Below are 13,005 nucleotides of genomic sequence, written 5' to 3' on the forward strand. Positions count from 1 at the left end.
GACTGTGCGGCTGGTCCCGTCGGTTTTTCGAGTCCTCCCTCGGGAATGGGTGTGTGTGTTTGTCCTTACGATAACTTAGGTTAAGTAGTGTGTAAGCTTAGGGACTGATGACCTCATCAGTTAAGTCTTATAAGATTTCACGCACATTTGAACATTTGAAAAATACGGTCTTGGTTGCAGAGGTTTTTATTTTCAGATTTCAATGACGCGTTTCGCCTTTGGTAGGCATATTCAGTTTAAAGAAACTGGTCACGGCGAATGCGACTGGGAAACGAAAAATTTGAAAATCCCCATAAGTTGTTAAACGCCCCGTCGTACCAGACACAGTATCGTGAAATGTGACGAATGTTTCTGAAAGACCATATATAACAACAGACTACTCCGAGTGTTATAAACTTCTTACTATGCAGCACTTGCGAATCGTACGGGAGGACACCTTTATATATGGTAGTCTGTGCCTCGCGCTTTATAGTGACTTACAGAGAGCAGATTGAGAAGTGGAGGCAAAGCGACGGTCTGAGGTGGAGCGAGCAGTGGTTCAGCAGCGAGGCGAGGTAAGGCGACCCCGTGGCGTGGTAGCTTCCAGGGCCGGCCGGCACCAACCCGTCCCCGGCGACCCGGTAAGGCGGTTGGTGGCGGCGGCGGTGACGTCCTCGGGCAGACCTTCCGGAGCCGGCTGGTACCCGGCGCGGCGGCGCAGCGGCGGCAGTCGCAGCGCACCCCGCGAAGCGAGATGCGGCAGGCGGCAGCAATGGCAGCGGCAGTGGCAGTGGCGATCCTCGCCTTTACCCTGGCCGCCACAGCTGGCGTGTCCGCGGCGCCCACCACGGACCTGCAGCTGGACCAGGCAGCCGCAGCCTCCACCACGGAGGACTACACTACAGTCTCGCTCCTCGCGGAAGACGTCCCCGTCGATGAAGAAGAGCCCACCGACCGCGCCCTGAGGCCTGTGCCGCAGCTGCAGCCCTATGCGCAGACAGGTCAGTGTTCGTTCTCTCGCATTGCCACAGCACGTACTTGCAGATGACGTTTTGCATTAAAATTGTTCTTACGCAAGTGGCTCTCGTCTGGACGGTGTAGAAGAGTAATCGAGGTGTAGGTTGTTACTTTATTGGACATGGAGATGCATATTACGTCTCGGTACCTACGCGGTCAGCGCGGTGGATTGTTATCCGAAGGGGCCTGCGTTCGATTCTCAGCCGGGTGGGAGGTTTTTCTCGCTCGGGGAATGGGCGCTGTGTTGTCCTCAGGTCCGTGTCGTCGTAACTGACATTACGCTATTGATATGGCTGAATGGACGCGTCCCGAGAACCAGTAAATTGGGAAAAAATAGCAGGATTCTGTCACACAACCAGTAGGGTTTTGTTGCATCATGCGCAAGGCCATCTGCAAGCTTACCCAACAGGAGGCAAGATTCCGAAGCTGTCACTACTAATACGACTGATTCAGCGGGTTTAAGAACGTTTGCCGGCCGCGGTGGCCGTGCGGTTTTAGGCGCTGCAGTCCGGAACCACGGGACTGCTACGGTGGGCGGTTCGAATCCTGCCTCGGGCATGGATGTGTGTGATGTCCTTAGGTTAGTTAGGTTTAAGTAGTTCTAAGTTCTAGGGGACTGATGATCTAAGGTGTTAAGTCCCATAGTGCTCCGAGTCATTTGAACCATTTTTTCAAGAACGTTTAATACACCAAAAACTGAATTTGACTCAAATTCCACAAAACTTGTTGTATCTGAAACGCTAGAGAGGTCTCCACTCCATGCTGTTTAGGTAGATGATTTTGACACCGCAGTGGTGAACATATTTTATCTCACAAAGGAATTACATGCATTGGCTGCGAGTGGACATCGATTTATATTAATGGTGATAGTTGAAAATTTGTGCCGGACAGGAAATCCAACCCGGGTCTCCTAATATGAGCAGTTGCTCTGATCGCTAAGCCAGCCGGACACAGTGGTCATCGTAACTGCACTGACTACCCTAGCATGCCTTCCGTCAGGCACAAATTCTCAAGTTATACGTACACTACAAAAGTAGTGCCCCTTGCCCAGTAAGGTGAGAACGGCCAATGATCTCTTCAGCGCGGATGCACACTAGGATCGAACTCTTACGTTGAGAATTTGGGTCTGACGGGAGGCGTGCTGGGCAGTCCGCACAGTTGCGATGGCCTCTTTGTTCGGGCGGCTTAGAGCCGGCACGAGCTCAGCGTGTTCGGTCAAAGGGCTGCCTGCCCTCTGTAATTCAAAAAGAACTAAATGAAGTATTTGACGATAAACTTGAAGGGGGTGTCATGTGATGTCCGTCCAGACAAAATGACAAGAACAGTAACGAACAAAATGAAGAAAAAAGTGGTTAGCATTAAAGCCCCGTAAAAAAAATAAAAATAAAACAGTGGTCTGAACATCTCCCTCATAATCAGGAGATCCGGGTTCGAATCCCGGGCTAGCACAAATTTTCCACTCTCCCCATTGATTCACATCAATGCTCACTCGCTGTCAATGCCTGTAATTCCTTTGTGTCGTAATTCATAGAGGCTTCTCGATCAAAATTGTATCTATTCTTTCGGACTTGTCCGAAAGAACAGACGCCACATGTACATATTTTATCTGTTTATACTAAGCACATGCTTTTGTATTTTTGGTATGAACGTCACTAGTTTGATTCAACAAGCCCAACTTACATTCTTCTTGTGATTATTTCCAGGGTGTTCAACAAGTTATTCGCAAGAAATATTTTATTTGGTGTACCAATGATGACAAATCTTTACAGAAAATTAAAAATCTGACCTTAGAAAAAACACTGAGATCAGTTCTGAAATTATGTTGGATTGCAACATAAACAATCACGGAAAAAGACCAAATTAATTCCTCAAAGCGGAAAAACTGAAAGAAACAAAAATCAAGAAAGAGTATTTAGATTTACTAGAATCATAGATAAATGGTGCTAGAAATGTGCGAGAATTATGAAAGGAATATGAAATCTGGACTTCGTATTCCAGGAGGAGGAAATATCTTCCTCTTGTCCCTCAAAGAGGCCTAAAGTCATAGTCACGACGCGGAAGCTTATATTAATATAAATGACGTTCCTCTTTCGAGCTTGCCAACCCATCCATCCCGTTACGCCGTAATTCAACAGCTGTCCAGTTTAGCGTTAGCTTTTTTTCTCATTTCTGGCACTGTACTGCAGTTTCAATGAGCAAATTGAAGTGGGCGTCCCCAAAAGTAGCAAAAACTTCGTACGCAAGTAAAGATGCTGGAGACTAAACGCACGGGTTGTTTAAAAAGTGGCCGTCTCCAGACGCTACACGCAGGGCGACGAGGCTTCTGTTACGGAAAGTGCCGGCCAGTCACTGCCGCCTGCCTTTGTCCCCAGGGCAGAATAAAGATGATGAACCTATAGCAGCAGTTTCCTTGTCAGTATTTCGCTGTAATCCCAACTCCGTAGCTGACGTCGCTAAGTATACTTGAACGCCAGCACTTGGCCAGGGTGTAACCAATCTGAGTGCAGAAACAGGAGTTTTCTGGATATGTTCAGCGTTAAATCCTGTGCAGCTCAAACGCAGTGAGCACATGTGTCTCAGTCGATGGTAACATTAAATTTCCCAGCCTCTTCAGTCTCAAACGAGAAAAGTAGGCTAGATGTTGGCACCAGGTTTCAAATCACCCTCTGGTTTTCTTTCATTTCCATAATTCTCCATAACAACAAAGGAAATAATACATCCCCTTGCTGGCTAGCACAGTAATTCTGAACATACAGCTACACGTGCGATTCACTAGAATGAGAAGCGATGACGCATTCTACCTCACTACTTCATAACGCGCTGCAAGCAGATCGTTAGAGACAAACATCTGACTCCTTTTTGATAGAACAAGGAATCTGTTAGCGTTTCTTAAAACGAAATTCCTTTTTTTTTTAGTTAGAAAATTGAATCTTGTATAGCATTTTTGCCTAGGAAATGGCAGGGGTGGATTCAGCCAACTAACGGAAAGGGTGTTCTTCCTCAGCATGTTTATGGAGTATAGGTGAGTGTAAGGGGCGCGTACTTTGTGTAGTGTTATTTATGCATTGTACGACTATTATAAGAGAAAGGAAAAGGTGATACCCGCTGCCGGCACATGGCCTACTCTTCTCGAATAGCATCGAGGGGCCATCAGAGCTTAAAGTCCCCATCCGAGGGCAGATAACTACCAACAGTGTCACAAGCGTTCTCTTCGTGAGATTCAGCAGAGAGGTTTAGAATTTAACACAAAGCACTGGCGCAAGGACTGATTATCAGCAGCCTTACGCCTTCAGCTGTCCTCCCCTTCAGGCTAAATATTGGTAGTGAATCTTTCATTCAACACCAGGATTCGAAGGGGCGTACCTCCGAGTCGGGTGCCACTGCACAGGCTTGCTTTAGCGACTGGGCTACGAAGGCAGGTTCTTTAGTTAATGGCGCCCACTTGCAATATATGGACGCTACTGATCAATATTTCGATTTTAGTGAGTACACAGATAGGAATATACAGGTAGAAAGAAAAGTCTAAAAAGCTTTTAAAGGTAGGTTGCGCTAAGAGATAATAGATAAGAAAAAGATTCGATACGTTCCGCCTTTTCCATGATAAATAGCAACAAGGCCGTTCAACTGGTCCGCCAAATACAATTAGCGTCAGTTGTTCTCATAGCGAAGATGATAGCGCACGACACTGTGCAGCCCTTGGTTCTGGTCCGGTCCTAGCTACTTCCCGTGCCCAATTTTTGTGTCGCTCTCTTTTAGGCAGCCGACCAGAAAACACGCTTGGCAACACCGACTCTGGCGGACGACTTGAATTTGAGTGTGCAGCGGCCTGATTGGCTATCTTATATGCCAATTAACTCGGTAACAACTCAGCGTATCGAATTTTTTAGTTAACAATTATTTCTCAGAGCAACCTGCCCTGCAACACTTTTACAAGCTTTTCACACCGTTTCTGACCTCCCTGTAGATGAATATTCACGCAACGAACGAGGGATAGGATGTAAAGTAGGGTGAGCAGACGTCCCGTATATTACGGGATCGTTCCGTATTTAGTTCAAATTCCTTCCGCCTCAGCAAAATATGGACGGAATGAATATTGTCCCGTTTTCATTAAATGTCTCGTATATTTTGAAGTAGCGTATTTTTAACTAACATGCAGGATAACCAAATGAAGAGCAAATGTGGTCATACATAGGGGATAAAGAAAATACACTCTTTGATTATACCAAACTGAACGAGGCCTCACATTTTGAACTTCCTTATATCTCAAGATAACTACTGAAAGAATCTGCCGGTGGTTACTGCCTTTGTGCTAGGTCTACCTTGAACTAATGCAACTGTAAAAGAAAGTGCTCGATCGCAAATGATAAATGAATTGATGAAGTGAAGGGGTTTAGTGCCGAGGCCTTTAAGGAAATAGTTACAGCTGAGATTCATTTTCAGGATATCTCACCTGTTGATTTTTATAAAATTCCGTTAGAAAATATCAAACTTCTCAGTGACATATATTCTTCTATAAAATACAACAAAAAATATTTTTCAGGAACTATCCACGGCGAAACTTCCGGGCCAATTGATATCAAAAATTGAGTTACCCACATAAATAACAATCATTTTTCAGTCTAGTTAAAAACATCCTTACATTAAAGTGATATATTGTGTTTGGCATATGACAACAAGAAAATATTTACTCGGTTAGTAACACAAGGTATTTTGATAGTGTTTAAGTGCGAATTTTAAGAAAATGGTACGATGATCTGTATAGTTTTAGGGTAAACCAAGTATTTTAACATAAAGCTGCTATGTAGATACGGTACCAACAAAAGTTTTCACAAATTTCGGTTCATTTTAACTTCTAATTTGGGTTCCATATTTTGATTTTGGAAATCTGGTCAACCTGAATGTAACGTCCTTTGACGAAGAGGTCATTACAGGCGGTGCACAAGTTAGTATTTTAGTAGAATGGGGAGGCATATGAGTCTCTTCCTTTAAAAAAAAAAAAAAAAAAAAATAAGAAGGTCCCCGCTTTCGCGATGTAGGGAAACCACGGATAACCTAAATGAGGATCGCCAGATAGAGATCTGAACTCCCACTCCTCAGACAAACAGATACACTTTACATTCCATCTGTCCGTAGAGAAGATATCCTCGAGGATGTAGAACATAAAACAAAAAGAGATCCTCGACGATGTAGAACATAAAATAAAAACATAAATACATATTTCCAAAACAAGGGACATGGTAATGTTCCTTCCACAGTTCCTACACGACTTACTCAAGAACTGATCGAAAGAAGGTCACATAACGAGGCCTCTTTCGTGCAAGGATTGTACTTATTCACTGATCTCGAAATATATCTGAGTATAGCCTCAGCCTTCCCCACAATTAATGTAATCGTTCCACGTGAAATCGGTGCCGTCAGATACTCATACAGTTCTTGAAGGCTGTGACTGATTGCAGTCACTGATCAACGATTGATTAGAGTAACGATCTCTAATCGTTTCGTATGTTGACGAACATTGCATTGTACACTGAGGAGAAAAAAAAAGTCATGGTATAACGATATGCACGTAAACAGATGACGGTGGTATTGCATACACAAGGTATAAAAGGGCAATGCACTGGTGGAGCTGTCATTTGTTCTCAAGTGATCCATGTGAAGAGATTCCTGGCGTGATTATGGTCGCACGACGGCAGTTAATAGACATTGAACGTGGAATGGTAGTTGGAGTTAGACGACTGGGACATTCCATTTCGAAAGTCTTAAGGGAATTACATATTCCGAGATCTGCAGTGTCAAGAGTGCGCCGAGAATGCTAAATTTCAGATATTACCTCTCACCACGGACAACGCAATGGCTGACGGCCTTCACTTAACAGCAGAGAGCAGCGGCCTTTGCCTATAGTGTCAGTGCTAACAGGCAAACAACATTGCGTAAAATAACCGAAGAAATCAATGTGGAACGTTCGACGAATGCAGCCGTTAGGACAGCGCGGCGAACTTTGGCGTTAATGGTCTATTGCAACGAACGACCTACGCGAGTGCCTTTGCTAAGGCTAATGTCTCACTAGGCGGTTTTCTCCCCTCGATAATAATCGCGGCTGGTGAAGCCCTGTAATAGTGGAAGTGAACTTTGTGTCGTAAACGGTTTCATTCCGTAGTGCTTATGGCAGTTGCGAATTGTGACTATTGCTTCCGATACATTGATATAGGAGGGTATTGACACGATGGTGATTCAAATATTTTGAAAGGAACTGAATTCGGAAGAGCACTTTATAATGGAAGGTTACCTTTTCCAGACACCAAACATTTGACTAATGAACTAAAAAATGAAAATGTGCTTCTCGTATAAGGTTTTGCTCTGGATAGACACTTGATGCGGCAAAAAAATAATCCTTCAAATGGCTCTAAGAACTATGGGACTTAACATCTGAGATCATCAGTCCCCTAGACTTAGAACTATTTAAACCTAACTCACCTAAGGACATCACACACATCCGTGCCCGAGGCAGGATTCAAACCTGCGACCGTAGCAGTAGCGTGGTTCCAGACTTTTTTTTTTATTCACATTTTGTTCTATATTGTTCATTCGGAGCGGACATCCGATGACACCCGTTTTAAGTTCTTCGTTGATCCATTCAACACGCTGAGCTACCGTGCCGGCTGACTGAAGCGCCTACAACCGCTCGGCCACACCGGCCGGCACTTGATGCGGCCTTTTGCAAGAAAATCACATTTTAGAGGAGAGTGTTTAATTGTAGGCTGAGTAGAGCAAGGCGTGTAGTAGAATGTTCGTTTGGCATCCTTGCTAACAAGTGGCGAATTTTCCACTGGACCATAGATGATAATATTAACTTGGCTGATAAAAAGTTGTTGCGTGCTGCATAACTTTGTGCGGAAACATGATAGCTATCGGTTTGATGAATATTTAAAAGAGCTACCTAGAATCACTACAGATTTCGTATCATAACATGTACAATTAAATATTTTTCTTTATATTGTAGATGGTATGAGTAGGTGAAACGCATTTGGAACACAAAAATAAAATATTCATTTGCAAAGACGGAATTTTTTCGTATCTATTAGATAAAGTGTAATGTAACCATATGAACTAAACTCATTCACTTTCTACGATCTTTTTTTTTTAATTTAAAAATCAGTACTAAGAGTGCATAATAATATCGGCTGTCAATCTTGTAACAAATATAGAGCGACTCTGTTATTTTGTAATGATAACTAATAAGTAATTTAGTTCGAAGTACAATTTTTCAAGACAATGAGAAACGGTAAAATAAGGTGTTATACCTTACTCCCTATATACCCTCGTCAACACAATCATGACATACAAATTAAGGAAGAAAACAGTATGAAACAAACATGAATGACAGTACTGAAAGCAGAAACACTTGGGACAAAGATAATACTTTAAGAAGCAACCGTGAGGCAAAGACAATACTGTACAGAGCAACACAGCAAGTAATTAATACACCTGTAAATGAACTCGTGGGCTACTAAGTGCACGATCCAAAGAATAAGACACTACTACTACTTAAGTCGATGACCACTGTAGTTGAGATGGCACGTGGAAGCGACGTGGCAAATGTGCCGTATGTCAGTACGACACATGCGACCTTTAACTATATTACAAACGTGACATATATTGCCCTACGCAAAACAAAGTGGAGCACACTGCTGTCAACGACTGCGTGGGGTCGCCCGTCGGGCTTACGACGCAAGCACAGACCTGGCGACTCGGCGACCTTGCTCATCTTTCACATCACTCTTCTACGTACACATGTTAGAGGTAACAAATAGTGCCTTCTTACTATCCACTTCTTAAGCATTTTCGATAAATCGAGGTTCAAGATTTTACGAGCCTGTGGAAGCCATACGAGAGCAGGTCTTGAATAGCGGCGTTAGTGCATTCACTTAACGTGGGAGAATATAACTGTGTCTGTACTCCTTTCGAGCTGCGTAGATTCCTTTCCTTTTTTTACAGTCTTCTACCAAACGCTTCTATCGCTATAACGAATCATTGTTGTTGTTGTTGTCTTCAGTCCTGAGACTGGTTTGATGCAGCTCTCCATGCTACTCTATCCTGTGCAAGCTGCTTCATCTCCCAGTACCTACTGCAACCTACATCCTTCTGAATCTGCTTAGTGTACTCATCTCTCGGTCTCCCTCTACGATTTTTACCCTCCACGCTGCCCTCCAATGCTAAATTTGTGATCCCTTGATGCCTCAAAACATGTCCTACCAACCGATCCCTTCTTCTAGTCAAGTTGTGCCACAAACTTCTCTTCTCCCCAATCCTATTCAATACCTCCTCATTAGTTACGTGATCTATCCACCTTATCTTCAGTATTCTTCTGTAGCACCACATTTCGAAAGCTTCTATTCTCTTCTTGTCCAAACTAGTTATCGTCCATGTTTCACTTCCATACATGGCTACACTCCAAACAAATACTTTCAGAAACGACTTCCTGATACATAAATCTATATTCGATGTTAACAAATTTCTCTTCTTCAGAAACGCTTTCCTTGCCATTGCCAGTCTACATTTTATATCCTCTCTACTTCGACCATCATCATCATATTTTTCTGAAAAGGGTAAATTCATGGCGGGGTACAATCGAAGTAGAACATGTGATTATAATGAAATGAACATTATTTGTCTGTGTTTTCATGTGGGCATCACAGTGAAGTCATATTAAGTTATACTTGCTTTGAGTAATGAACAACGTATTTGCGATGCGCACATAAATGGACCGATAAACAAACATTCATTTAATCGTGATTTAGTATTATACTTCGTCACTAATGTACTGCTTTAATTGGATTGTTATTATTATCCTTTTCCGAAGAAACACGATTTGTCGTTGCGGTGCAGATATTTGGTGGAAGACAGGAAAAATGAAAATAGTGTGACTGGAGCGCAATACGAGCAGTCTGCAAGTGTGCCGACGTGAGCCGGTTGTGCTGGCGCCGGTGCCCATCCTTCTCTGGTCCCGGCTCTTGAGGAAAAGTGGGTTGCTGTTCCTCTACGACGACGCTCGGCATGCTGTAGCACAGTCTTAGGCCATGATTCATGCCATGGACTACTGAAAATGAGTGCCAAGACATAACCGGTATAGCCGCAGAAAACTTTTACACGAGTTTTGACTATAATACATCTTGTTGTTAAAACATTTTGCAGCTCAAATGTTCAAATGTGTGTGAATTCCTCGGGAATCAAACTGCTGATTTCATCGGTCCTTAGACTTACACACTACTTAAAGTAACTTGTGCTAAGAACAACACACACACATACGCCCGAGGGAGGACTCGAACCTCCGTCGGGAGGCGCCGTGCAATCCATGACATTGCGGCTCTTGCCGCTGTGTAACCGTGATAAACATGAACGCGCAATGGCGTCAGCACCCGAGGGGCAATGGGGCGGGGAGGGGAGTTCTTGCACAATGGATAAAAAGTAGTGTGGTCAGGTGTTTTTCTTTCAAGAAAATGACTTTAATGTCGGTATTATGAAGGTTTTTAACGGAACCAGAACAGGAACTTTATTATGGTTACAGCCAAGTCGCCATTTGTCTTCCAAAATATTAAAAATACTCCATACCCCATGTCTCAATCTCTCCCCCACCACCTCTCAATAAACTATCGTATGAGCGCCCGTGTGAACGTGCTAGTCTGTTGCTCCTACTGGACGTAGTATAACCTCATTATGTTAATCTGCAACCATACTCAGTGCGCCATTTAAGAGGATGGTATTGGTTTAAGTTCAATCTGAGAAAGGTGTCACATAGCATTTTATATACATCTCGACAATGCAATTCCAGAGGAAGAGTCGATGATCGACACCGTATAAAATCTTAGGACAAACACTAGATCAAGAATTGAATCTTCGAATTTGTAGCGTCACATTGAAGAATAAAGGCTATGATAACTACTGCAGATCAATAAAAACTAGAAAGTTACATTTTTGTATTCTAATCTAGGTCGTACATGAACAATGCAATCTCCCACCAAAAGACACATGAACCACATGTAATGAAAATAACTCTATTGAAATATCTCAATAGTGATGAGCGTTAACTGTGGGTTCTAAAGATTCTTAAATACTTTATATAAAATAATTTTCCTTGTTTGTTTCCAGCGTGTATAATAATCAGTAGTGGAATAGGAAATGGAAGCAAAATCTTACCGGTAGGCATGTGTCCGCAAACGAGCCGCTTACAGGATATCCGCGGATGTGTTGCTAGGAGCAGCCACCGACTTCACAGTGAAATATTATCCTAGTTCATACAAGTGGCTTTAAATTTCACCCATTACCCATTATTGGGAAAGGCGGTAGATAGGGCACCGACGCATTTGTCTTGTGATATAAGACGACACCAAACGCTCCAATATGGTCCAAGACGCACAGCTCGACTTGGGTCTGTACCTTAACCTTTAGAGATCACCTACCTCAATCCTCTGGATTTTTGTATCTGGATTCATCTCGGAAGTGTACTACACGGTCCAACCAAAAGCCTTATGCAGAGAAGATGGGCAGGAAGAGAGCAATCGCGTTCTGGAAGATACCGACAGGGATTTGGAGCCATGCAACAGTTTTGATGTATTCTTGTGTAAAATCGGTAACTGAAGCGCCGGGCTCACCATTCGTCGAAATTGATTGCCTCCCCTCTTTAAACAATAAACCATCCTCGAGCTGTGCTGTAAGGAAAAACATATTCTCCATAGGCCTGCTGTAACTCTGGACAGGCCTCAGCTGAAGATCTGTTGAATGCGCGAAGACAGTAGCCTAAGTGAAGCCAACGAACGACAGCCAGTGGATTCGGCCAAACAATGGCCGCCAAGGTGTTGATGTTCGGCCTCTTATTCTCACCAAACCGAGGATATGGGGCCAAGGGATTCGGCCATGTGGAATCACAGTTGACTCTGATAACTTGTTGAACTTGTCCCCATGTCGTTGTTGCTATAAGTGGCGTTTTAACTACGACTCCACCGACAGACATTATAAGAGAAGGATTTAGCAGTAGTCACATCTGCAGTATTTATTATACAGCAAAAAACTGATCGTCAAAAAAGAACAAGTAGAAGAAACGGCTCTGGTGGACGGCCTCTCTTTCGAAAAGTAGGGAGCAGTGTGGTAGGAGAAAATTAATGTCTGGTCTTAAAGCTGAGTTGGATGGGTATTTCATAATTTTTACGAATGGGGGCAACAGATTTCGAATTGTTATTGAATTGTGCAAACCCTAAATTTTCCGAAAATGACACTGCTATTAGGAGAATTGAACCTAAAGCAAAAATATTTATGGTCGAACTGAGACATTTAGCTATTGGGAATTAGTATAACATTTCAATGTACACCTTTAAAATACCAAAATAATTTCGCTTGTTTCTCTTTGTCGTTACACACCCGTTCAGCACGCACAGCAAATCGCTACTGAACCAATGATCATTCGACCCGGCGTACACACTAGAGGAAGGGCCCCCAGAGCCAACCCACCGCCAACGCTTTGATGTTACCGCTTGCAGTCCGAACCGCAACCAAGGCCATCCGCTTCGTAGGCCCCGATTTGTCACCCGTACACACCAAGAAAAACTCACGCAACAATATGGTTGGTTGTCATTTGTTGGTCTTCATTTCTAGAGACGAAAGCAGAATCTCAAAGCCCTACATTATAAATCGCAAGTCGTCTCCATTGTTGCCGTAGGCGATTCTGAACGTGTCTCCACTTGCCAGCCTCGCACAGGCGGGAACCACTGTCCAGGAGTGCCAAAAATCAAACTGGCATGGCGTGTTTATTACACAGTAAGCTAGCACAATGTCGAAACTCATAAGACTAAATTCTAGCACGACAAATTTTGACAGAAAAAATTACGATAATTCTTCATTAACAGCCCTCATAGCTAGCGAAAGGGGTATGGACAGCCACGCACCACAAACAACCTTCGCATGCATGTGTTTTCAGCAGAGTACAGCTTCGCGTTGAGGACCTGGAAACACTGCGTG

At 43.4% G+C, this 13,005-nt stretch overlaps 1 protein-coding gene across 1 annotated transcript in view; it reads left to right on the top strand.

The window, feature by feature from the left end:
- The first annotated feature begins 654 nt into the window (after positions 1-654).
- The window catches only part of LOC126334513 (nose resistant to fluoxetine protein 6-like), a 156,037-nt gene continuing 143,686 nt past the window's right edge, over positions 655-13,005 (top strand). The window contains exon 1 of the mRNA XM_049996859.1: positions 655-980. Coding sequence (XP_049852816.1) covers positions 734-980 — 247 coding nt within the window. The 5' untranslated portion in view covers positions 655-733. The remainder of the gene's footprint in view (positions 981-13,005) is intronic.

The sequence above is a fragment of the Schistocerca gregaria genome, chromosome 2, assembly GCF_023897955.1.
Source record: "Schistocerca gregaria isolate iqSchGreg1 chromosome 2, iqSchGreg1.2, whole genome shotgun sequence".
In the NCBI taxonomy this organism is placed as follows: Eukaryota; Metazoa; Arthropoda; class Insecta; order Orthoptera; family Acrididae; genus Schistocerca; species Schistocerca gregaria.